Source organism: Macadamia integrifolia, chromosome 6 (assembly GCF_013358625.1).
Source record: "Macadamia integrifolia cultivar HAES 741 chromosome 6, SCU_Mint_v3, whole genome shotgun sequence".
Classification (NCBI taxonomy): Eukaryota; Viridiplantae; Streptophyta; class Magnoliopsida; order Proteales; family Proteaceae; genus Macadamia; species Macadamia integrifolia.
The window spans coordinates 6,570,362-6,594,224 of NC_056562.1; the positions used below are offsets into that span (position 1 = coordinate 6,570,362).

At 38.0% G+C, this 23,863-nt stretch overlaps 3 protein-coding genes and 1 pseudogene across 3 annotated transcripts; 2 read left to right on the forward strand and 2 right to left on the reverse strand.

Moving 5' to 3' along the window:
- Positions 1 to 7,957: 7,957 nt before the first annotated feature.
- LOC122081061 (endonuclease 8-like 3) lies at positions 7,958 to 8,949 on the reverse strand. The gene is made up of 2 exons (XM_042648015.1): positions 8,526 to 8,949; positions 7,958 to 8,433 (listed from the first exon to the last, which is right to left on the reverse strand). Exons 1-2 carry the CDS (start codon positions 8,796 to 8,798, stop codon positions 8,143 to 8,145), a joined length of 564 nt encoding a protein of 187 aa, XP_042503949.1. The 5' UTR covers positions 8,799 to 8,949; the 3' UTR covers positions 7,958 to 8,142.
- Positions 8,950 to 10,695: 1,746 nt separating this feature from the next.
- On the reverse strand, positions 10,696 to 11,577 carry LOC122081060 (uncharacterized protein At2g29880-like). The gene is made up of 2 exons (XM_042648013.1): positions 11,350 to 11,577; positions 10,696 to 11,257 (listed from the first exon to the last, which is right to left on the reverse strand). The coding sequence occupies exons 1-2, from the start codon at positions 11,470 to 11,472 to the stop codon at positions 10,697 to 10,699; spliced, it is 684 nt and encodes a 227-aa protein (XP_042503947.1). The 5' UTR covers positions 11,473 to 11,577; the 3' UTR covers position 10,696.
- A 496-nt stretch (positions 11,578 to 12,073) lies between these two features.
- Positions 12,074 to 13,420, forward strand: LOC122081062 (annotated as a pseudogene).
- A 2,537-nt stretch (positions 13,421 to 15,957) lies between these two features.
- On the forward strand, positions 15,958 to 18,033 carry LOC122081058 (peptide-N4-(N-acetyl-beta-glucosaminyl)asparagine amidase A-like). Its single transcript, XM_042648011.1, has one exon. It carries the CDS (start codon positions 16,009 to 16,011, stop codon positions 17,770 to 17,772), a length of 1,764 nt encoding a protein of 587 aa, XP_042503945.1. The 5' UTR covers positions 15,958 to 16,008; the 3' UTR covers positions 17,773 to 18,033.
- Positions 18,034 to 23,863: the final 5,830 nt, after the last annotated feature.

Below are 23,863 nucleotides of genomic sequence, written 5' to 3' on the forward strand. Positions count from 1 at the left end.
TTATAACTGTGAAGTGTGGTTTCTTAGGATTGTCTTGAAATCGAGCACATGCACATACGCTGTACATGATGTCCGGTCTACTAGCTGTTAGATATAAAAGGCTTCTGATCATGCTTCTATATCTAGTAACATCCTCTGAAATACCATCTTCATCCTTGGTGAATTTTAAGGATAAGCTCATTATAGTATCTAAAGATTTTTTACTGTTAATGTCAAATTTCTTTAGAAGCTCCTTGGTATATTTACTTTGATTTATGAAAATACCATTTTCAGCTTGTTTTATTTGAAGTCCAAGGAAGAAATTTAATTCTCCCATCATACTCATCTCAAACTTATTACTCATTGCTTTATTAAAGTCTATGCACATGTTTTCATTTGTAGCACCAAATATAATATCATCAACATATATTTGAACAATGAGAATGTCATTTTTCTTAGATTTTACAAAGAGTGTAGTATCTATCTTCCCCCTTGAGAAGCCACTTTCGATTAGGAAGGTGCTTAATCTCTCATACCAAGCTCTAGGTGCTTGTTTGAGACCATAGAGTGCTTTCTCTAGTTTAAAAACATGGTTTGGAAATTTTGGGTTTTCAAAACCAGAGGGTTGAGCAACATACACTTCTTCTTGAATAAATTCATTCAAGAAGGCATTCTTGATATCCATTTGATATAGATTAAAATTTTTATGGCATGCAAAGGCAAGTAGCATTCTTATGGATTCTAATCTAGCTACAGGGGCATAGGTTTCATCATAGTTTATTCCTTCCTGTTGATCATATCCTTTTGCAACTAATCTGGCTTTGTTTCTTACGATGTTTCCATCTTCGTCCAATTTGTTTCGAAAGACCCACTTGGCATCAATAATGGTGAGGTGGTCAGGTTTTGGGACAAGTTCCCAAACCTTATTCCTTTCAAATTGGTGAAGCTCTTCTTGCATGGCAATAATCCAATCACTATCATTTGAGGCGTCTTCTATGTTCATAGGTTCAATTTTGAGATAAATGCAGTATGATTGCATATCTCACGAGATTTAGATCTGTTTTGAATCCCTTTATCCAGATCACCTATTATATTCTCTAAGGGGTGATTCCTATGGGGAATGATTTCCTTAGGAAGGTCTTCTACTATCTCAATAACCTTTTCTTTATCTTGAGATTTTTCAAGAGAAATGCCACCAACTTTATTCTTTATTTCATCTTCAGCAATATCATAATCATCATCAATCAATGGTTTGTATAGGTCTTTAGGTAAAGATTCATCAAATCTTACATTCATGGATTCTTCAATTATTAATGATTTTCTATTGAAGACCCTATATGCTCTACTGTTGAGGGAATAACCTAAGAATATTCCTTCATCAGATTTGGCATCAAACCTTTCATGGTGGTCCTTAGTGTTTAGGATTAAACACTTACAACCAAACACCCTAAAGTAGTCTACCTTAGGTAGTTTACCAAAGTATAGCTCATAGGGAGTTTTGGAGAGTATTGGTCTAAGGATAATTCTATTGAGAACATAGCAAGCTATATGTACAGTTTCAGCCCAAAGGTATTTAGGCAAGGAATACTCATTAAGCATTGTCCTAGCAGTTTCCTGTAGTGATTTGTTTTTCCTTTCAACAACCTCATTAGATTGAGGTGTCCTAGGAGCGGAGAAGTTATGGTTAATGCCATACTTATTGCAATATAAATAAAATTGAGTTATATTGTCAAGCTTTCCTCTATGATCACTCCTTATGGAGGTTACTGTATAGCATTTCTGATTTTGTAATCTTTTACACAAGGTTACAAACTTATCAAATGCATCATTTTTATTTCTAAGAAAAATAGTCCAATTAAATCTAGAGAAATCATCTACAATAACGAAAGTATAAGATTTACCATTCAAGCTAGATACATTAATAAGACCAAATAAATCCATATGCAACAATTCCAAAGGTTTATATGAGAAAACAATATTTTTTGACTTATGTGATACCTTTGTTTATTTCCCTTTTTGACAAGCATCACAAAAATCATTTTTAGCATATTTGATCTTGGAAAGATTCCTAACAAGTTTCTTTGATGCTATGGTTTAGATTAGCTTGACATTTACATGACCAAGCCTTCTATGCCAAAGTGAGGATTCACTATGGTTAGAAACCAAACAAATATTAATGGGGCTAGTTTCCTTTAAGATCAAGTCATTGTTTGCATCTTTGATATAGCAATATGATATATCATATTCTAATTTATATCTTATATCACATAGCTGACTGACACTAAGCAAGTTGTAATTTAGATTTCTTACATAGTATACATTTGAAATCGAAATACCTCCTAACTTAAATTCTTCCCATTCCAGCAATCTTTCCTCTACTATCATCTCCAAAAGAAACCCATCCTCCGTCGTAGTCTCGTATGCTGAAAAACAAGTTTTTGTTGGATGTCATGTGCTTGGAGCATCTATCACTCATTCAGCTTCAATCTTATTCTTCAACCAAAGCTACAACAAGAGTTTGGTTGTACATTGGTCTCCATAATCTCATGGGTCTGTCACTGTGTGTCAAATGTCCCTATTAGAACCTAAGTGGTCTTGTAACTTTTAGATCTATGAATTTGTCTTTGAGATGATGTTGAGTTTCTTTGGGTTCTATGTGATTCATATGATCTATATGATCTTTGAGGTGCATATGACCTTTGAGATCTATGGGACCTTTGGGATTGGTATTTCCCATGAGGTCTATAGGATTCTTGAGGGTACATTCTATAGGCTTGGAGTTTCCTTTGGTTCCTTTTAATAGAATATCCATTTTGAGGTTGGTGTTTTCTATATTTAGGCATAGATCTTGAGTCCTCTTGAGGTCTATATTGTCTCCTTCTTTGAGGAGTGTAGTAGTAGACATAGTTGACCTTTTGTCTCTCATTTTGAGAGTTTGTGGCCTTCCTTTTATTGGCATTACACTGATTTCGAGAATGCCCAAATTTCTTGCAAAAAGTGCATTTTACATAGGAGGTGGATGGTTGATAATCTTGGCCAGCCCTTCTTGGGTTCTCAACTTATTTTTCTTTTGTCTTAGATGGATTTTGTCCACTATATCCTAGTCCTTCTCTTTCATTTGGACTTTTGCATTGTGAGCCAAGAAGGTTGTCAAGCTTCTTTTGACCTTTAGTAAAGGTGCAAAGGGTAATAGTCAATATTGAGTTTTCTTCCTCAACTTCACTCACTCTAGAGGTTAAGGCATCTATTCTCTGGTTTAAGTTTTCAACCTCCTTTTCTAACATATTTTTGTATGATTCTAATTTCAAACTTTCTTCATACAAAGCCTGAAGGCTTCCTGAAGTTCTTTATTTGATTCGTCTAGGAGAGAGTCATTCTGGTTTTGGGGATTTACCTCTTGTTCTTCATCTCAAAGAGCCATTAAGGTTAGGGTGGCGATTTCTTCTTTGGAGTCGCTTTTGTCCTCTTCATCACTTGAATCCATGTGGCTGCATAAGCCTTCTTCTTTGGTTTGTGTGGGCATTCAATTCTGAAGTGTCCAAGTTTTATACATTCAAAGCACACAATATCAGTAAAATGAGTAAACAATTCAGTTATGGTTTCATTTTTTTTCATAAAAAATGACTCATAATATAAAACAAGTTGATCTACCTTTCTTTCTTTTACCTCTTCTGTGCCTTCGTGAGTTAATAAAAGCATGTCCCAAATTTCCTTGGCTGTGTCACATGCTATGACTCAGTTGAATTATTTCTCATTTAATACACATTGGAGAAAGGTGATGGCTCTGCAATTGTACTGGATGAAAGTTATATCATCAGCATTCCACTCCGTCTCGTCATTCGGTACTTTCTTTCCTTCGACTTCTTTTGTGATGACATAGGGTCCATTCTCTAAACCTCTTCACATAAGAATGTTATGTCTACAAATAAAATTTTTAAACTTACATTTCTAAAAGGAGAAATTTTTTCCATTGAAGTAAGGGGGTCTTGAGGCATTCATGCCTTCAGGTGGTCCTTGGGATGTGGCCATGATCATTCACTCACTTGAGATATTTAGTCTTATATATTGAGCTCACACTCTGATACCAATTGAAATAACCTAGAGGTGGGGTGAATAGATTATACTAGTGGAAATTAAAATCTTTTCAAATAAATCAGATTCTCAAATGTGATTATAAATTAAAAATAATATGGAATAAAATATCACAATCACACTACACTGAGATTTATAGTGGTTCGACTCAACCTAAGTCTAATCCACTCTCTACAAGATCCATTTGTAAGTTATTCCATTAGTTCTCCTTTTCAATATAGTAGGTAGGGAAAAAATCCTTTACACAATCTCCTTTACAGGTAGAGAGACACTTTTACAATCTCTTTATAAGTAGAGAGACACCTTTACAATCTCATTTACAGGTGGAGAAGCACCTTTACAATCTTATTAGAACAAGAGAATCCTACATTAGCGTAAGTATAGTCTAGACAAATGTAAAAGAGAAAAGTGGAATAAAGTTTTAAGTTATCTCGTGCGGTGCGTGCAATGAATATGAAATGATAAAAATATAGCACCTTTTAGTCATCTTCTATTGGATGCTGAATAATGATGAAGACTTCCACACAGCTTGAGTTCTTAAAAAACGTGTTTGACTTCAATAGTTGAACTCAATATATAAAAATTGTTTCTCATTGAATAGCTCTTTGATTTTGATTGCTAATGCTCAGTTAATTTTTAATTAATAAAGCTATCAGTGGGGTATTTATATGGGTGAAGAATGGGCTCAATTTGGGTGATAGAATCTCCAAATATGAAAGGAGTATAAACTCAAACGGGTAGAAAATACCTAATCCGATAGTTACTGGTTGGATCCAGTATCGGATCATATTACCGTTGTCTAATTCTAGCCACTAGAATTTAAAAAAATGGCAGTTAGGTTCAGAATATAGCCGCTGGGGGTGTTCAAAGGGCATCCGGTAGTTACTGGTTCATTCCGATAGTTATCGGATGGCCTTTATCAGCCATCTCTGAGATGTCTTTTACATCCGAAGCAGATCCAGCTAATCGAAAGAATTTTTGAAACAATCTGGTGGTTACCGGATAGCCTCTGTTGGTCTGTTCTGAGAAATTTTAATTCACAAAGCCTATCCGGTAGTTACTGGTTTAATCCGATAACTACCAGATGGCCTTTGTTTTGTGTTTTTTACTGATTAGCAATTATGAACATGAGACCAACACTTCGGTTGCACCTAGGGTCTTTCTAATACGTACATGCATCAATGTGGTGCATGTTTGTGTGTGCTATTACAACCTAATCTAGAGATCTTCAAGAAAGTCTTTGAGTCTTCGATCACATGCTTATTTCCATGTCTTCTTGACTTCTCCGTGCAACTCGGTCTTGACCTTTAATACACTTCTAAATTCTTCTACGGCTCCATATTCTTAAGCTAGAGGTCAAGGAGCCTTGTGTCTTGATCCTTCACGTCACACTTGGTATAAAACATTAGTTGTATACATACTTATTTTTTATCATCAAAACCAATGTGGAGAGTGGTATTCCCAACAACTAATGTTGATGATGAATCTTATACAAGAGGGGTGAAAGACTACCAAGACAATTGGGCCCAGAACGTGTCATGGGATGTATATGTCTCTCATTCAGATGAGCAACTACAATATCTGCAGTGGCACGCAACTCGTGGGATGGAACCGCCCATACACTACTTGGAATTAAGTCACTACTTTCGAGTATTGAGTAATTGAGTCACTACTATTCAGTATTGATAGATAACTGTTAATGATGAAATATTTTTATCTATTTTGGATCATTTGGTTTATGTTTTATGTTTTGATGTAGATTGTAGATTACATATAGTCATTATGTAGTAAAGTTTCAGAATTTAAGCCAACAAGTCAGCATAATGATTATCAAACCCTTGGTCCACCACACAAGTAAGACTTTTTTTTTTAATGAAACTAATGGTGTGAATGTGTTAGGAATGTTTAAAATAGATTGTACACAAAAAATCAGACAAAAAAAACATTGTTTGGGGGTTGAAACCTAAGTTTCCACCATATCGAAAAAAATTCCCCGATATCCTAAGAAATTTTCCAGGTTTTGACCAAAATTTTGGTCTCCCTAGAAGTCAAAACCTGGTCAAAACCCGATACCGTGAACCTTGTTGCCAGTACAACCGGCTGGCTGGTTGACAGGGGCCTATCCCATCGGTTAACCCTTTCTAGCTGTCCTGCCTTCACCCCATGATATTCTATCATGGGTGGGACCTTCCCAACACCTAAACTAGATCAATTTCCCTACCTTTCCATCACTTTCACTCATCCACTCATCCACCCATTCTCATCATTATCTTTTAACTTCTGGTTGTAATTCATTACCACCACCTTCAAGTCTGAGGGAGTTCTAAATTTAAGATGTTACAATTTCTCCCCTCCTTCAAAAAATTTCCATGGACAGTAAGTGCGCCATTTTGATTTGTGGCACTGGAGCTTAGGCCATCCCCCAATTTAGCCCCTTGTTTAAAGCATTTGGATCTTCATATTTCCACAGACTGTAAGTGCACATGTATTGTGTGTCCTCTAGCAAGGCACACCCGGATTCCTTTTCCCATAATTACCATCTCAACCACCTCTTGTTCTGAGTTAATATACTTAGATGTTTGGGGCCCTTAACATACACCTTTATCTAGTGATAGTTACTTCGTAACTGTGGTTGATGATTATTCATGGCGTACACGGCTATACTTGATGCCTACTAAAGTTGAAGTTAATCAACGCATTCCGCTATTCTTTAACTAGATACAAACCTAGTTCAATGTTAACATAAAAAGCATTCATTCGGACAATGGTACTGATTTCTTTAACATCCCCACCATCACATTTTTGCAGTCCCTTGGTGTCACTCAACAATAAGTTGTATTGACACGCCACAATAAAATGGGGTTACGGAACACAAACATTGCCATCTAACCAATATTGCACTAGCCTTTTGATTGAATTTTTTGGGGGGAATGCATGCTCACTGCCACTTACCTGATAAATAACATACCCAACACTGTTCTCAAAAATAAAAAATAAAATAAAATAAAATAAACATTTTTTCTCACTTGCGAGTATTTGAATGCTTGTGCTTTTCTAGGAACACCACCATTCTCCATAAATTTGATAAATGTACTAGCCCATGCATACTCCTTAGATATTATTATAGATAGACGGGCTATCATGTTTACGATCTCTTAACAAAAAAGAAAATTGTCTCTCATGATGTCACTTTCCACGAAAATATTTTTCCTTAAAAATTGTTATCATCACCGATAAAAATTGGGACACTAGTTTTACCATTACCCATTCCTGACCATGAGTCTGAAACCAATCCCATCTCCCATCTAATGCCACCCCCATCCCCTTTTGAAATTATGTTCAATAAAAGATCATCTTTTTCTCACCTACTTGTATTTGGATACTCCACAATTATTTACCATGATACAAGCCCAGTTCAACATTACCACAAAAAGCATTCGTTCGAACAATGGTACTGATATTTTTAGCTTCCCCACCATCACCTTTTTACGGCACCTTAGGGCTCGTTTGATAACGCTTCTGCTGTTTCTGTTTCAAGAAACGGCAGAAACAAAAATTGTTGTTTCTGGAAACAGAAACAGGTAAGAAGGGTGTTTGAAAATTCTTGTTTCTGGAAACAGAAACGGGTAAGAAGGTGTTTGATAAATTTTATTTCTGGGAACATTTTGGACAGATAATTCTTTTTTTTTTTTCTTTTTTTTTTTTTTGTAAAATGGAACGGAACTGGGAATGGAGTTCCGTCTAATCTCGTTTTTTCAGTTTTTTTTTTCCACTTTTTGTTTTAGAAAAACAGAAACGGACCAAACAAAATATTTCGTTTTTCGTTCCAATAGAACGAAAAAACTCCAGAAACGTTTTTTTAGAACGATACCAAACGGAGCCGTACTTTCTTCAGAAACTCATGACCCTTCATTTTAATCATACCTACAACTACCAAGTACACCTTATCTCGAACTTACATCATAATGTTACGAAACATTATATGTCAACCAATAATAGTAGATTAAAATGCAAATATTTCCATGTTTATGCCATATGTCTTACAAGTTTCCAATAGTTGGTCATTACCCTCTAACTACCACCTTTATTTATGTCTATGTTATTAATGGCCTCTAGGATATCGGTATATATCCTTCGCTTTTCCTCAGACACATCCATTTCGTTTTTCAGGACTCTAGACTTCTCCTCTTCACCTTTGATTGCTCTTTCCAAATAACCTTTCACAAAATCAGAGGAAGGTGCTGATGGAGAAGGCTGAGCTCCAACCATTGAATTGCTTGTTCCACAATCGGAAGACTGTGTACTTGTCAAATTGATGTCTCCATAAATCCATCGAAAAAATTTGCAACCTCGATCAAGGGGCTGCAAGTACTCATCAATTTAGTTTTGAAATATATTCAGATAATATAGGTCGAATAGTATGCTGATTAAAAAATAAAATAAAATAATTATACCCCATTGGATTTAGGACAACACCAGAAACGACGACCTAAGTTCGTTGCTGTCTTCGCGACGCGTACCTTGCACTGTCCCTCGCCACAATCACATAAGCGAAATTCATCTACCCACATAAAATATTCATTATGCCTTGGGCATTTGAAGAACGTTCTTCCTCTATTAGGTCCATTTTTCGTTGTGTACGTATCGCACAACTGATTACAGTAGTCACACCTTGCCATTGCGGGGTCAGTGGAAGACATCTGTACAGCAGAAATATTACAAGTCATCACAATGTAAATATTATGAAGCGAACAGATATAATTTTTACTAACACCCCATACACACGGTATTTAGGAAAAATTGTGACCTAATTTCTGCGTCTACATTTTAATACATAAAAAATTCATTTACGAAAATTTCAGGATGGATTTAACGAAATTGTAGACATTCTCCTTGAAATTGCCAGTTGGTTGGCTATATTAAGACGCACTATAGTCATTTGTCTTGCAGATAGTCGTTGGGAGACATCAGATGCGGAAGCATGGTACGCATGAGTATCAGGATTCATTGGGTCATCAATTTGTTGTTCACTTCCAAGCTTATTGAACAACTGATCTTGAACAGCTTGTTCCTTAATGTAATTGTGGAGCCCACAACAGGCGACCACGATTCTTGACTGATCTTCAATATCGTACGCTTTCATACTTTTTAATATGTGGAATCTATTTTTCAATACACCGAATGTTCTCTAAGTAACATTCCGCAGTGACGAATGTCTATGATTGAACAATTCCTTAGCTGTCCTTGGTCCAGGCCTACCTTCACCATAATCTTGCAAGTGATACCGTTGTCCTCGGAATGGCACCAAGTACCCCAGTTGACTGGCGTAGCCCGAGTCAACAATATAATATTTGCCTTCAAATATTATGAAAACATTTATGGGATTAGATCTATATTCCCTGTCTACTATATGTGAAAAGACAACAGAAAAATTCATAATACATTTTTACCTGATGGGGGATGAGGAAACCCTAAGTTATCATTGGTTCTTGCTGCATCCAATACCCTTGCATCATGTGCACTCCCCTCCCAACCCGCATACACAAATGTGAATCGCATGTCGAATGAACATGCACACATAACATTCTGTGTGATCATACCCTTTCGATTACGATAACGTGTCTCTTCCGACCTATGTACGATGGCACTTATATGGGTGCCATCAATAGCACCAATGCAATCCTATTTTCCATTGAACATAAGTTAGTCCATATAATTGTGTAAATTGCATTGATATTTCATTCGAAACATCGAAATAAATAATCACCATTGAAGTCTCAGTTACCTTGAAATATGGATAGTACTTTGGATTGTTGGTTATCTCTGGAGGTACCACATCAAAATTTGGTGGCCTGATCGTCTCTAGCGACAAATTTAGCATTGCTTGCAACACCGTGTGGAAGACAACACTAATCGTCTGTCCTGAACGATTGAATCGACGTTGCATTTGTCTATTACTCAAACCTTGACCTACTATCATGAGGAACATCGCTAGCTGCTCATCTACTCGAATGAAACGGCTATCCGCTAACCAGCCTCTATATACCATTCGGTCTCGCAGGTTGAGAAATACATGTCTCTCGAGTCTAAACTCTTGGTAACACACGTCAGCATGACCTGCAAGAACCTCAGCTACCCTAACAGGTCCTGTGTAACTACTATCATTCAGAGGTTCTCTCATCCTATACATACTGAGAATGTTTTGGAACTGGTGAACTATAACCATGTCATCATCGTCTGACGATGAGCCGGTGATGTCGGTTGGAAATTGATTTGACATCCCTATATAAATGGACACATTCAATATATAAAGGAATAGAGTCCATAAATGTACCATCTAATATCATTCTAATCTAATAACAAGTCATCAGTAGTGAAATTATCCCAAAGCTGATCAATAAACACACAATAATATAAAAGGCATAAATTTAACAATCATAAATAGTCATCTCTACTACTAGAAATTTGAAGCACATGCAATCAAAATAAAACAAAGCATCCATAAGTCAAAATCAACATCAACCATAGTACGATAAAAGACATCAGTGTGTAAGCCAATATCAAGTCATATAAAATCCAAACAAAACATTTCAAAGTTCATTCATGCTTTCAAAAACTGTTACTTTCACTCCTTAAGGCCATGTATCATCCATAACCTCCTGTCAGGTCTCACTTCAACAAAAGACATGCGCCACCCAGGGTCACTGTGTATCTTACGCTGCGCTAACACATACAAATCAGTCGGGATATCCTCCAAACTGTCCAGTAGCTTCTGACAGCTGATCATGCTATATGGTCCATCAACAATAGGGTCAGGTGGTCGGGTAACTGCTGAGGTGGCAGAGGTTGATCCCTTTTCCATCCTCCATCGGACGAAGGTTCTAAAGTCCTCAGCGGAGTTTGTCAATGTCCGTGTGTGGCTCTTCCTCCTACGATCCGTAGGAGTCCTATCAAGTCGCCGCTTCGGAGGAGCTGACCCCTTGGGTGTCCCAGTACAAGCATCACTGTCATAATTATCAGTGTCATGCAAATCATCATCAATTTCAAGGTTAGTTGACGTTGGAGTGACAACTGTTGCCTGTGACAGACCTCTATCCCCACGGGCACTAGAGTCGGAGAAGATCTCTAACAACTCTGGCCACATGGGGAGACCATTTCTTCTATACTTTGCCCAATCCTTGTTTCCCTGTTATTCAAAATATTGGCAATTAATCATCACATTTTTTTCAAGAATTGACAAAAAAATTACCATCTATAAAACAAAAATCATATTCAGACCTGAATAGCAGATTCCCATACTGAATCATCAGCTGTGGCAGTCCGAGCATTCGCATCCCATCCAAAACCAGTTGTTTCTAACAAAGCCCTGAAGCTGTTGTACTCCTTGCGTAACTTATTCATCTTGTTACGTAGTTGTACTTTCGCAAAGGGCCTTTTGAATTCGGCTTCAAGCCCTTTTGTAATGTTGTCCCAACCAACCTTTGTGAATGTTGAGTTTGTCTTCAATCCGTTTCGAACATTATCAACCATGAGATTGATGAATGATCTTAGCTCTGCTTCATTCCAGATTATAGTAGTACTTTTGGGGGCTGGGGATCTTGGGGATCTCATATCTCTGAGACCATTAGAGGGAAGGTAACATATTCAAACACAGACAAGAACATGGAAAAAAAATTCAAAGAAATAGGAATAAAAATATTTAGCAAAAGAGGAAGAAAAAAAAAAACTTCCAAAAAAAAAAGGCCATTTAACTTATATTTATAGCCGATTTCAAATGTGGATATAAATTATAAGGTGAATACAACTTTGTTAGTCACCGGAAGAAATGAAGTAATTGCCCAAGTCAACAATTAGAGGGAAGAACATATCAAGCAAAACCACATTAACAAATTTAATTATGCTGATTCTCCTTAAGTTTTGGAATAAATGATTATGCTTTTGCGCTTGACTTCCCCATGCTACACAAGTTGTTTCTGTTTTCTGGTTTATTTTTCAATTTGCTTTCAGCTGCATTGTTGATGGGATGACTCTCACAGGAAGAGGCACCATTGAAGGGAATGGAAAGAAGTGGTGGGAGCTCCCGTGCATACCTCATAGGGTATTCTATTACAGTTCATGTTCATATTATATTTGTTTGGCAATTATATTTCATAATTATAATCATCTCATCCTATATTAATAATACACAGAAGTAATATAATGCCTTGCAGGGTCCTCATGGATCGACATTACCTGGTCCATGTGACAATCCTGCTGTGAGTGTTTCATCCAAAATCCAATTTTTTTGAGTTCTTTAGATTGTTCATCAAATTCAAGAAGATTTGTTCCTCATCAAAATTTACTGTTTCTGCTTTCCAGTTAATTAGGTTCTTCCTGAGCTCCGCAAGTACTCATCAATACAGTACGGATCCAAAATAGTCCCCAGTTTCACATGAAATTTGATGGCTGTGAAGGAGTGTTGATTGAAAAGCTTTCTATCTCTTCCCCTGCACTTAGTCCTAACACAGATGGGATCCACATTGAGAACACAAAGTCTGTTTCCATTTTCGACTCCGACATTGCCAATGGTAATGAAGAAGGATCACTCCACATCGATTGGAATTCTGGTTTTTAACAAATTTGATCAACTATACATCCTAAATTACTCTAATTATATGAATTTGGTGTTCAAACAACAGGGGATGATTGTATCTCGATTGGATCAGGTTGTTCAAATGTCCTAATTGATAATGTCACCTGTGATCACAGATTTACTTATGCAGAGCCAGAGTTACTGAGAGAAGTACTCTTGATTGTTTGCAGCATTGGGAGCCTTGGAGTGCATAACTCACAAGCATGCGTCTCAAACAGAAAAGTAGATCCAAAACTCTTTTATAAAGGACTCAGACAATGGGGTTAGGATCAAGACATGGCAAGGTGGAATGGGCTCTGTATCAACTATGTCATTTGAGAACATAGAGATGGAGAATGTGAGGAACTGCATCATTGTTGATCAATACTACTGTTTGACAAAAGCTTGCCGAAACCAGACCTCAGCTGTGTTTGTCACAAATGTTTCCTATAAGAACATTAAGGGAACATATGATGTGAGAACCCCACCTATACATTTTGCATGTAGTGACACAGTGGCATGCACCAATTTAACAATGTCTGAGGTTGAGCTTCTTCCTACAGAGGGAGAGCTGGTGGATGACCCCTTCTGTTGGACCACTCAACTATACATCCTAAATACCTCTAATTATATGAATTTGGTGTTCAAACAACAGGGGATGATTGTATCTCGATTGGATCAGGTTGTTCAAATGTCCTAATTGATAATGTCACCTGTGATCACAGATTTACTTATGCAGAGCCAGAGTTACTAACTGAGAGAAATACTCTTGATTGTTTGCAGATAATTAGGAAAAAAAGGGAAAAATCGATAATTAGGAAAAAAAGGGAAAAAAACCCTAAATCGAACAAAAGCAGTGGCAGTCTATAAAAATCCAAAAGAGGGAAAAATTCACTTACCGAGCTCGCCTGCTATCTCTAACTCTCCTTGGATTCTTAGCCGAACTTCGAACAGATGGGAACGGAACTGAGTACGCTTCAGATTTGAGGGGAAAAGAGATGGCTTTTATCTTTGGAGGTGAGAGTATCTTCAGAAACCAGAGACGAATCTCTGCACGAATCGTACGAATCTCCTCACCGTATGGGTTCACGAGATGAGCAGTTGATGGAAAACTAGGGTTCACGAGATGAAGTTGGGAGAAGGAATCGTACGGGTCCAGAGACAGGGGATGTTCAATAGATGCCGTAGCTTGCGTTCTTCGAAGGGAATCTTGACATTCTTATCCTTTCACTGTGAAGAGGGTGACCGCCTCCGGTGATGTCGGTTACGCAGGAGGAGCAGAGCCTGAAGGGCTGCAGGTCATCTTGTATTCTTGTACAGTGAGGCTAAACTCGCGATCGTCGATCAAGGAGCTCCCCGTCGTCGGTTACGCCGGAGGAGGACACTATCTCGGTGAACTGGGGAACCGTCGTCTTCAACGGTTGTACAGGTCTCTTCTCTGTCGATCTTCGAATGAAGGTCCAATATGCACTTTGGATTTTTAAAAGGGTCGGGGTATCGAACTTTTTTGTTCCGCTTTTTTGTTTCGGGAAACAAGCGAAACAAGTAAAACTTGTTTCGTCATTCATGTTTCTTGAAGCATAAATTGTTATAAATTTCAATTTACGCTTCAAGAAAAAAGTAGAACACAATACGTTTACCAAACGGTATTTATACTGTTTCTGTGTTTCTGAGAACAGAAAATCACAGAAACACGTTTCTGGTTACGTTATCAAACGGGCCCTTAGTGTCACTCAACAATCAAACTATTGACACTCCACAACAAAATGTGTGGGCCTTGCAATTCCAAGCCAACTTACCAGTGGAACTTTAGGGGGAATGCATTCTCATTTCTATTTACCTGATAGATCACCTACCCACCTCTGTTCTTAATAAGAAAAAGAAAAATCCCCTTTTGAAATTATGTTAAAAAAAAAAACTATCTTTTTCTCACCTTCGGGTATTTGGATGCTTGTGCTTTGCCAGGAACACCACCATTCTCCATAAATTTGATAAACATATCAGCGCAAGCATACTCCTCAGATATCATTATATACAGAAGGATTATCGTGTATGATCTCTAAGCAAACAAAATTTTGGTCTCTATTAATGTCACACTTTCCATGGAAATCTCTTTCCCTACAAATTACTCTCATCACCAATAAAATTTGGGATACTAGTTTTACCTTTTCCCATTCTTGACCATGAGTTTGAACACCCCTTTCCAACATCAGCACTAAAGCTCAACTACCAAACACACCCACTAATTCCCCCCCCCCCCCCCCCCCTGCCACCCAATCCCATTCCCCATCTAATGCCACCCACATTCAACTGGATCATAGACAGGGAATGCTCCACCTTGAAATTATGTTCAATAAAAAACCATCTTTTTTCTCACCTAAAGATATTTAGCCACTCCAATGGAACAAAATCTAAAGTTGACTAACTCCACCTGTGACATCCTCGCATGTCTATCACCCTACATGTGTTTGCTTGAACGCCTCATCTCCCTAATTGTCACCCGCCCAAACATTGTCTACATTGTCAATACCTTGAGTTCATTCATGCATCAGCCTCAACAACCTCATCTGGATGTTGCAAATCGGATACTACGCTATCTAAAGGGCACACCTGTGTGGTCTTTATCTCTCCTCCACCAACACACTACAACCACAGGCATATTGTGCTCTGACTGGGGTAGCTGCCCTATGACGAGGAGATCTATCGCAGGATTTTGCATCCTCCTGCATTCATACCCTATATCCTAGAACACAAAGAAGCAGCACACCGTATCCCTAACTTCGACAAAGGCCGAATATTGTGCTATGACAATACGTGTTGCAAGCTCACTTGGTTATTCCATTTGATGCAAGATATTGGACATCTATCACAGCCCAACCTTACTGTACTCTGACAGCCAAGCAGCCCTTCACATAGCTGCAAACTCCGTAGACTGCCATATTGCGCCCGAAAAATCCCAACAGGATCTCATCCAACCGACAAAAGTGGCTACCAAACTAACAAGTTGCAAGCTTATTCACCAAAGCTCTTAACCAAGACCGTTTCAAGAAGCTGGCATCCAAGTTGAGCATCCGTGATCTTCACACTCCAACTTGAGGGGAGTCTTAGCATGAGACAACTCATGCCACGGTCTCCAGCTTATTTCCAATCTAACTAACAACAAATTGAGTGATTTTTACCATCTTAAGTTATATTGAATTCTATCTTAAATAACACTATCTTGGGAAAGAATCTGTAACGGCTCAATAAGACTATATAAACCCATTCAATAATTCAATGAAATGAGTCTTCTCGTTTAAGAAGAACGCCTCGACCATCACAAATATATGGGTTCCTCTATTCTCATCCTCTTTCTCTCTCTCTTTCTCTCTCTCGTTCTTTGTCACCTTCCTTTGCCTTGCAACGCAACCCTTCAGAAAACAAATCGTTTCAGAACAGAGTTCCTTCATCAACCCTCTCCCAATAATAATGCCTCCATCACTCGTTATTTCGAAGTAACAAAACCCATTGAACTACCTAAAACAAAACCTTGTTCTTACCTCATTCTTCAGCATGATTTCGGATACACATATGGTAAGTCCCCTGTTCTTGCTGAATACAAACCACCATCAAATTGCCCATCTCAGGATTTCTCCAAAATCGTCATTGAATGGAAAGCCACTTGTAAAGGGAAGCAATTTGATCGCATTTTTGGAATTTGGTTGGGCGGCGTCGAGATTCTCCGTAGCTGCAGTGCAGAGCCTAGAGCTAACGGCATTGTCTGGACAGTCGAGAAGGACATTACAAGGTACCTTTCATTGCTTAAGAATCCTCAAACACTTGCTGTTTATCTGGGTAACCTTATTGATCAAACCTATACTGGAATCTACCATGTCAATATAACATTCCATTTCTATCCTGCGGAAGTACCCCACAGTCCCCTTAACAGGGATTCTGCGAATTCGGTTTCTGGCTTTGATTTTCCTGCTGATTTGGTGCTACCCATCTCAAGAAACCTTCCTCTGAATGATGGATTGTGGTTTTTGATTAATAATTCAACGGATGTACAGAAGAAGAAGTTCAAAATTCCTCGAAATGCCTATCGGGCTGTTCTGGAGGTGTATGTTTCGTTTCATTCGAATGATGAATTCTGGTATACCAATCCTCCCAATGATTATATAAAAGCAAACAATCTGACAGATGTGCCTGGAAATGGCGCTTTTAGGGAGGTTGTAGTTGGTCTCGACGAAAGGGTTGTTGGTGCTGTCTGGCCTTTCACTGTGATTTTTACTGGAGGAGTAAATCCTCTCCTATGGAGGCCTATCACTGGGATTGGCTCTTTCAACCTCCCTTCCTATGACATTGAGATTACGCCTTTCCTTGGTAAGATGTTGGATGGGAATGACCATAGTTTTGGGTTTAGTGTAACAAATGCTCTGAGTGTTTGGTATATAGATGCGAATTTGCATGTCTGGTTGGATAGTAAGAGTGAGAGGACTAGGGGAAAGCTTATAAAACACAAAAGCTCACATCCTCAGGTCTCTCTGGTTTCACATTTTAAAGGTGGGAATGGATCTTTTCTTATCAATGCAAGAAGGTCTATTGTTTCAAAAGGATGGGTGAAGTCCTCCCATGGGAAGGTCAAGACTTATTCATTCCAAGATTTTAGTTTCATGAACTCAATGCAAATGAAAGAGCATGTAGATTTGCCGACTATGTCTCAAGTAATTGAAGCCAATAGAAGTGTTATTGCAAAGCATACTTCTTCTTCTTCTACATATTATATCAAATCAAAGCAGAGGTTTCCTTTTTATTTGTCCGGAGACAAGGTGAACCGAGGAAATGGCAGTTTTACTTCACTTGCAAACCTCTCATTGGGATTTAATGAAGACAAATTTTCTGGTACCCACTTTGGTTTCTCTAACAGCTCTCTCGGAAACTTGCAGAATGGACAGGGAAATATGCTTGTAAAGGAAAACAAGGTAATCAGTGGGTTGGGAAGTACTCAGCAAGTATATGCCTATGATGGTAATAAAGAATGCTACTTCAGGAATGTGAGCAGTAAAAATTTCACTGTTCTTTATGATAAAAAAAGAGATCATTGTGATTGAATATCTTCAACTGGCTTAGGCTTTAGATTTGACTAGATGTTGGCCTTTCGAGCATCTGAATTGGAGTTAAAGGCGGTTGGCTTGGATTCAGCTGATGCTCTACTTGCTCCATAAGTTGAGAATTACTGGCTCCATGTATAAAAGGAGTTTTGGGCAGTGACATCATAGTAATGAGCATGTAATAGATAATCAGGAATAGTTACTTCTCCTGGATATGTATAATTCTGTCTCTGGTATTTGATCAACTTGCTTCTTTCTTAATGCCTTAATAGCAGTGCTGAGTAATTTTAGACAGGTACACTATAGAAGGGGGGAGGGGGAAGGTAACAGCCAGGAGACTCGAATTCAAGACCTCCTTGTGAGTGTGGGCTTATCACACCACAACCTCACCAACGGCACTAATTAAGATTAATTTATCCATCATTTCACCCAAGTTTTTGAAAATTCAGCTAAACATTACTGTGGTACATGATTTGTATGTTTGCCATGTTCTAATATTTGAAATTTTAAGTCAACGTGTAACAAAACTAAATCAATGTTGGTTCTTCGATTCCTGTCTATGAATGAAGCTGATTCAATGGACTCTCCAACTGGGGTGGGGAACTGACGCTTCCTTGACTTGAGATGAGACAGTCAATTAGCCCAGCAAAGGGACCAGCCAAACAGAAATAGGCTACTGGTAGGACCTTGTTGTTGGTTGGGACCAAGGTCAGTTGCCTTGTCGGTTGTTGGTTGGTTTTCAACCCATAAAAGTGAAACTGATTCAGCTTGAACTTTACTAATTCTGAAGCTATAAATCATGTGGAAGTGTTTTATTAATAGAACTTAGAACTAGTTCAGTTAGATTCTTTCATGTGCTTAAGCTATGGCTAACAGCATGGTTTCTTTTTACCTTTCCGTTTTGTACTTCTGTCTTCTTATAGTTACTGCCTCATCTTGCTTAGTATTCAGATTTCTGTTAATATAGATTTATTTATTCTATGAATTTCATAACTGAAATAAACCTCAATAATTGCTTAGGAACATGTCCCATCTGTTATTAGATTTGTGTCTTGGCATTTTTAGATTCACCCTCATCGCAAATCCTTGGCCAAATAAGCTCTTATTTGTTGATTCATCTGCTATCTCATTGGTGTTTCTTAGATTTTGTTGGAATGAACAGATATATGGCTTTTTGTACATGTATAACCATCAGATCATGAAATCTGCTTTCATTTCATATGTTGGATGGTGGCTTAGCCGAGTAAAAATCATATGTTAGTCCCCTTTAAATCATAAAATCTGCTTCATTTGTTTTAGAGTTGAACGTTGGTTGATGTCAATCTGTATTGACCTCTCCTGCACTGACATCCCTCTCTCATTCTCACTCACGTCCCTACCCCATCACTTGCCAGATCAGTTGAATTAGACTCTGAGAGGATATCGAAAGAGTCTGAGGCACTTAAGGCATTAGAAACTGCTGAGAGAACAATAAGAGAAAGGTCTCGAAGTTATAAATTTATGATTGCTTCATGTACAGTCTTATAAGGATGTGGTTCTATTGCAAGATTAGATTTACTTTAGGATTAACTTTTTAGAGCAAGGTTCTCTGTCATGCATAATTTTTTAATTGCCAACCATGGAAGAATCTGCATCCATAAGTAGATTGTTGAGAAACCATTTTACTGCTAAAACTGAAATCAGAAATGAAAAATTGGATTCCTTACTTCCTACAGTTTTACTCATGAATTTGTCTTTTGACCTGACATAGGAAGAAATCCTTTCAGTGCATGGATAGTTGAATTTTATGGTTCTCAAGCCTTTTAATCTTTATTTGGTGTTTTGCAATTCTGCGGGGGGTTGGCTGCCGGGGGGGGTAGGTTTGTCATTACTCATGAGGATTTTTATCATAAAAACTCTTACCTTGTTACATAGATACTCTCTCTCTCTCTCTCTCTCTCTCTCTCTCTCTCTCTCTCTTTTTTTTTTTCAGCTCCTTTTTTCCAACTGGAATCACTATAACTTAGCCTAGGGGTGTCAATCGGTATGGCCGGGCCAGTCTTGGTCGGGCCTAACGGTGTGAAATCCTTGCACCGTGAACAGCCGTTTACTTAAACGGGCCTGGGTTTGGGGGGGCACGGTACGGTTTGTAATCGGGCCGGTCGGTGTCGGATTTTAATTGGGCTAGCTTAAACAGCCCTTATACGGGCCTTAAATGGGCTATGGTCCTATTTAATTCTAAACGGGCTCTAAACGGGCCTACCCTAAAATCAGTTTTTAAGCGGATTAAATGGAGGAAATCATTCACAATTGACAATTCCGGAACCATATCCTGCAATTAACAAGGGGCTTCTAAGTTTTATCAAGTGATGAGCAGCTTCACAATCAATCTAACAATTTCAGTTGGAAGCACAAGTTTATGGTAATGACTAGACCTTCATTGATAACTTGAATTTACATGTCCACCATTATTCTGATCAACGAATTGATAACTGAATTTGAGATATAGACAAGAAAATATTAGGGATAGCTCTATACAGCTGCCAAGTGCAAAAAATTTGCAGTCAAAACAAGCAAAAATAACTAACCTAATGAAGATTAAATTGGTTCCAACATTTGAATGAGATAGCTTAGGCCATATCTCTCTACATAAATAGTCCTCGTGATCTGCCATGTGGCATATTTAGGGGCCCTACAGAAACCTTTCCTATGACTCCAAAAAACTTGACTTTGCCAAAGTGGTTATGGTTCCTTAATACCCCATTCCCACTACAGGTTTGACTGAACACATTGGTTTGATAACACATCCATATAAGGTTGGGCTTCCTTCCTACCAAATAGTTAGGCTTCCTTATTGTTAGGATAGCAACACACTTCCAAATAGCTCATATTAGCTCATATCCCCTGGGACCAACTAGATGATGAATCTCACAGAATACTCGTCTTCACTCAGAAAATGTTCATCTCTTGATCTTCAAGATTAACAATTGAACCCTAGTGTTGCAGGGAAAGAAAAAGTTTTGATAAGTCTACCTAAATAATGCATAAATAGAAGGCAGAATGAAAAAAATCTTAGGATCATGGGGATCATTTTGGATAGAAATACCTTATCAGAACTAGAGACAGTCTGAGAGACAAGAGAGAGAAGCTTGAGGGCAGCGGCTTCTTTGATATTAACAGAACCAACAAAAGCAGCAAGGGTGGGCGAGGGTAGGAACCAGCATCTTTGAGCATCTTTGAGCCTCTTTGAGAAATGGCTTCTTTGAGCCTCTTTGATTTTATTAGAACCAGAGAGAGTCTGAGAGACAAAAAATAAAAAATAAAAAAATACCTTATATCAGAACAAACAATGGCTTCTTTGATTTTCTCAGAATCAGAGAGTCTTAGATAGTAAAAAAAAAAAAAATACCTTCCCTCTTTTGAAGGAAACCAGAGTCTGAAAGAGGGTAGAGGCACCCAGAAGGAAGAGGGTAGCGGCTAGCAGTGGCGATTAGAGGGAAGAGGGCACCGGCGACCAATGGCTACCAGAGGGAAGCGGCTACCAGTGGCATGCAGCGACTAGATGGAATAAGGCAGCGGCGACCAGCGGCTACCAACGGCATGCGGTGACTAGAGGGAAGATGGATGAGGGATGAGGGATGAGGGAAGAGGGAAGTGGCTCTGGTGAGTGACTTCCAAGGTTTCAGACTTCCAGTAGTTCTTTAGGCGTTTAGGGTTTTTTCCCATATGAAATTACTATTTAGTCCTAGCTATTCCATATTCAATTTAAGCATTCCTAAGGGTGGTCAGGTCGGTCGAGCTAATTGAGTCGGTTCTACCGGGCTACTTAAGTGAGTCGGGCCAGGCGCCCTACTACTCTGCACCGTGAACACCTATTTAATAAACGGGTTGGTTCAGGTAGGGCCTTAAGCGGGTCGGGCTGGGTCAGGCCTACCGGTGCGGGCTCAAGATTGACACCCCTAACTTAGCCCATGATTCACGTCTGAGCAGAATATTATTATTATTTTTTTTTTTTTTTGATATAAGAGCTGAAAATTATAAGTTCAAGCATCAAAATGCTCTACTTTCTCTAATGTCTTAAATTTATCTCACTATTAATTCCAATTTCCAACTACTAGTTGAGTTTTCTAAATGTTCTTATGTTGGCTTGAACAACAACCTATTTAAATTTGCTTCTGTTTTCTTCTTTTTTTTTGTTCTTTATTTTATTCTCTGTAGTGCTACTGTATCTTCAAATTTCTATAGATGATTTTATTTTTAGCTTCAGATAGAGAAAGCTTGTCCAACAACTCAAATTTCTGGTTCTTATTTCCTTCAAACAAGGCGTTTCCTTGGTTTATCAATTGAAACTTTTAGCATGTATGTTGTTGCTTGTGATCTTCAACATTGTATTTATGCCTAAAACATACAAAGCCATACATGAATGCTTGTTTAGAATGAGTCAATTGCAAATGTGCATGAGATAATATCATAACAGTATACTCATTATGCCCCTATATAATGAGTAAGTGGTTCTTGAATCCACCCTATTGACTAGGGATACTAATAACGTATACCATTATCGAATTTTAACCCACACTGCAGAACTATCTAACATGATGTTAAATGTAGTATGTTAGGAGCTTAGCCATATTATTCCAGTATGTGTTCATTGTTGCTTCTACAGATTTGTCAAGCCTTATGCTGTAGACATTGTTCACCATGAAAACAATTTCTCAGTAGTGTCTTGGGCAGTTTTAAGAGCAGTAAGCTCTTTTCCTGCCTTAAACAAGCCATCCATTAGTGAAGAATAGTTAACGGAGTCGGTTGGTAAGCCCTGTTTCCATTTAAAAAAAAAAAAAAAAAAAGAAGAGAAAGGACCAAGTTTTTCTTAAGCCACAGTAAAGGGGAATCCCTTGACCATGTGCTTTCCTCTTGACTTTCCCTTGCAATGCCATTCTTCCATTTTCGTGTTTAATTGTTCTTTTATGCAAGTTATATATGAGTTACACCAATTTTGGATCTATCTAAAGATGATCTTTTGTTGCCAACTGTTCATATCTTCTTTAGTGTTTATCTATATTCGACATCTTCGGCTATGCTTGGCAGCCTTAATGTTTCCACATAGTGCTACCCTTGCTTGTAGCAATTTTAATTTAAAATATCAACAGTGTTTAGCTCTCTCTCTTCTCCCACCATAAGACCACGTGCATTTGCACGTGTATATTTACTAGTATATATATATACATAGATAGATAGATAGATAGATATGTCTTTCCCTCATCAGCCAATCAAGAGGGTCCTTGTTAAAAATGTGTTTTTTAACATGCTAATCTGTCTAAGATGGTTCAGCCTATATTTCCAAACAACTCCTGTAGTCTTGTCTCACCACTTTTACCAAATTAAATTGGAAAATTGAAAGAACAAATATTTAAGTACTTATCCTCTGGTTTGTGCATGAAACCTCTGTTAACAAATTACGGAACCTCTTCCTTAAGCACTCTGAGCTTAAGCTTTTGGGAATAGAATGAATTCATTGGGTATGAATACTGGAAAGGAAATCAATATACTCCTGCTTGTGCATTGCTGCATACACATTTATGGGGATGGACTGAGCATTCAATGTGCTACACTAGGAGGTCTTCCCTCTGACAAAAAAATCCTGATCATATATAACCACATAATTGGTTCATACATCCTATCTATTACATTTGTTTGAAATTCCAATAAATTCAAGATAAAATAATAAATGGAAAAGGAAAACAGTATGAAGTTGTTTATCAAACAAAAGTTCGATTCACCTTGATATATTTGAAGAGGTTCAATCACAGTTCAGGTGGATGACTCATTCGCTTGCTCATATTTCTGTGGTAATTGCGGTCAGCTGTCAATCTAGTATATCAGTTTTCAACTTTATGTGGTCTGTAGGAGAAGCTAAAACTCTTCTTAGACAACATATCTGTAATAAGAACTGTACTAATGTAGCGCATACTATGAAAGCCATACCACAAAAAAGGGATGGAACCAGAAACATAAGGTCTTTCATTTGAGGGATTATAACTTGGGTCAGGTGAACACTATGTAACAAGCTGAAGCATATAACCATTGATTGTCAATTGCTCAAAGAAAACAA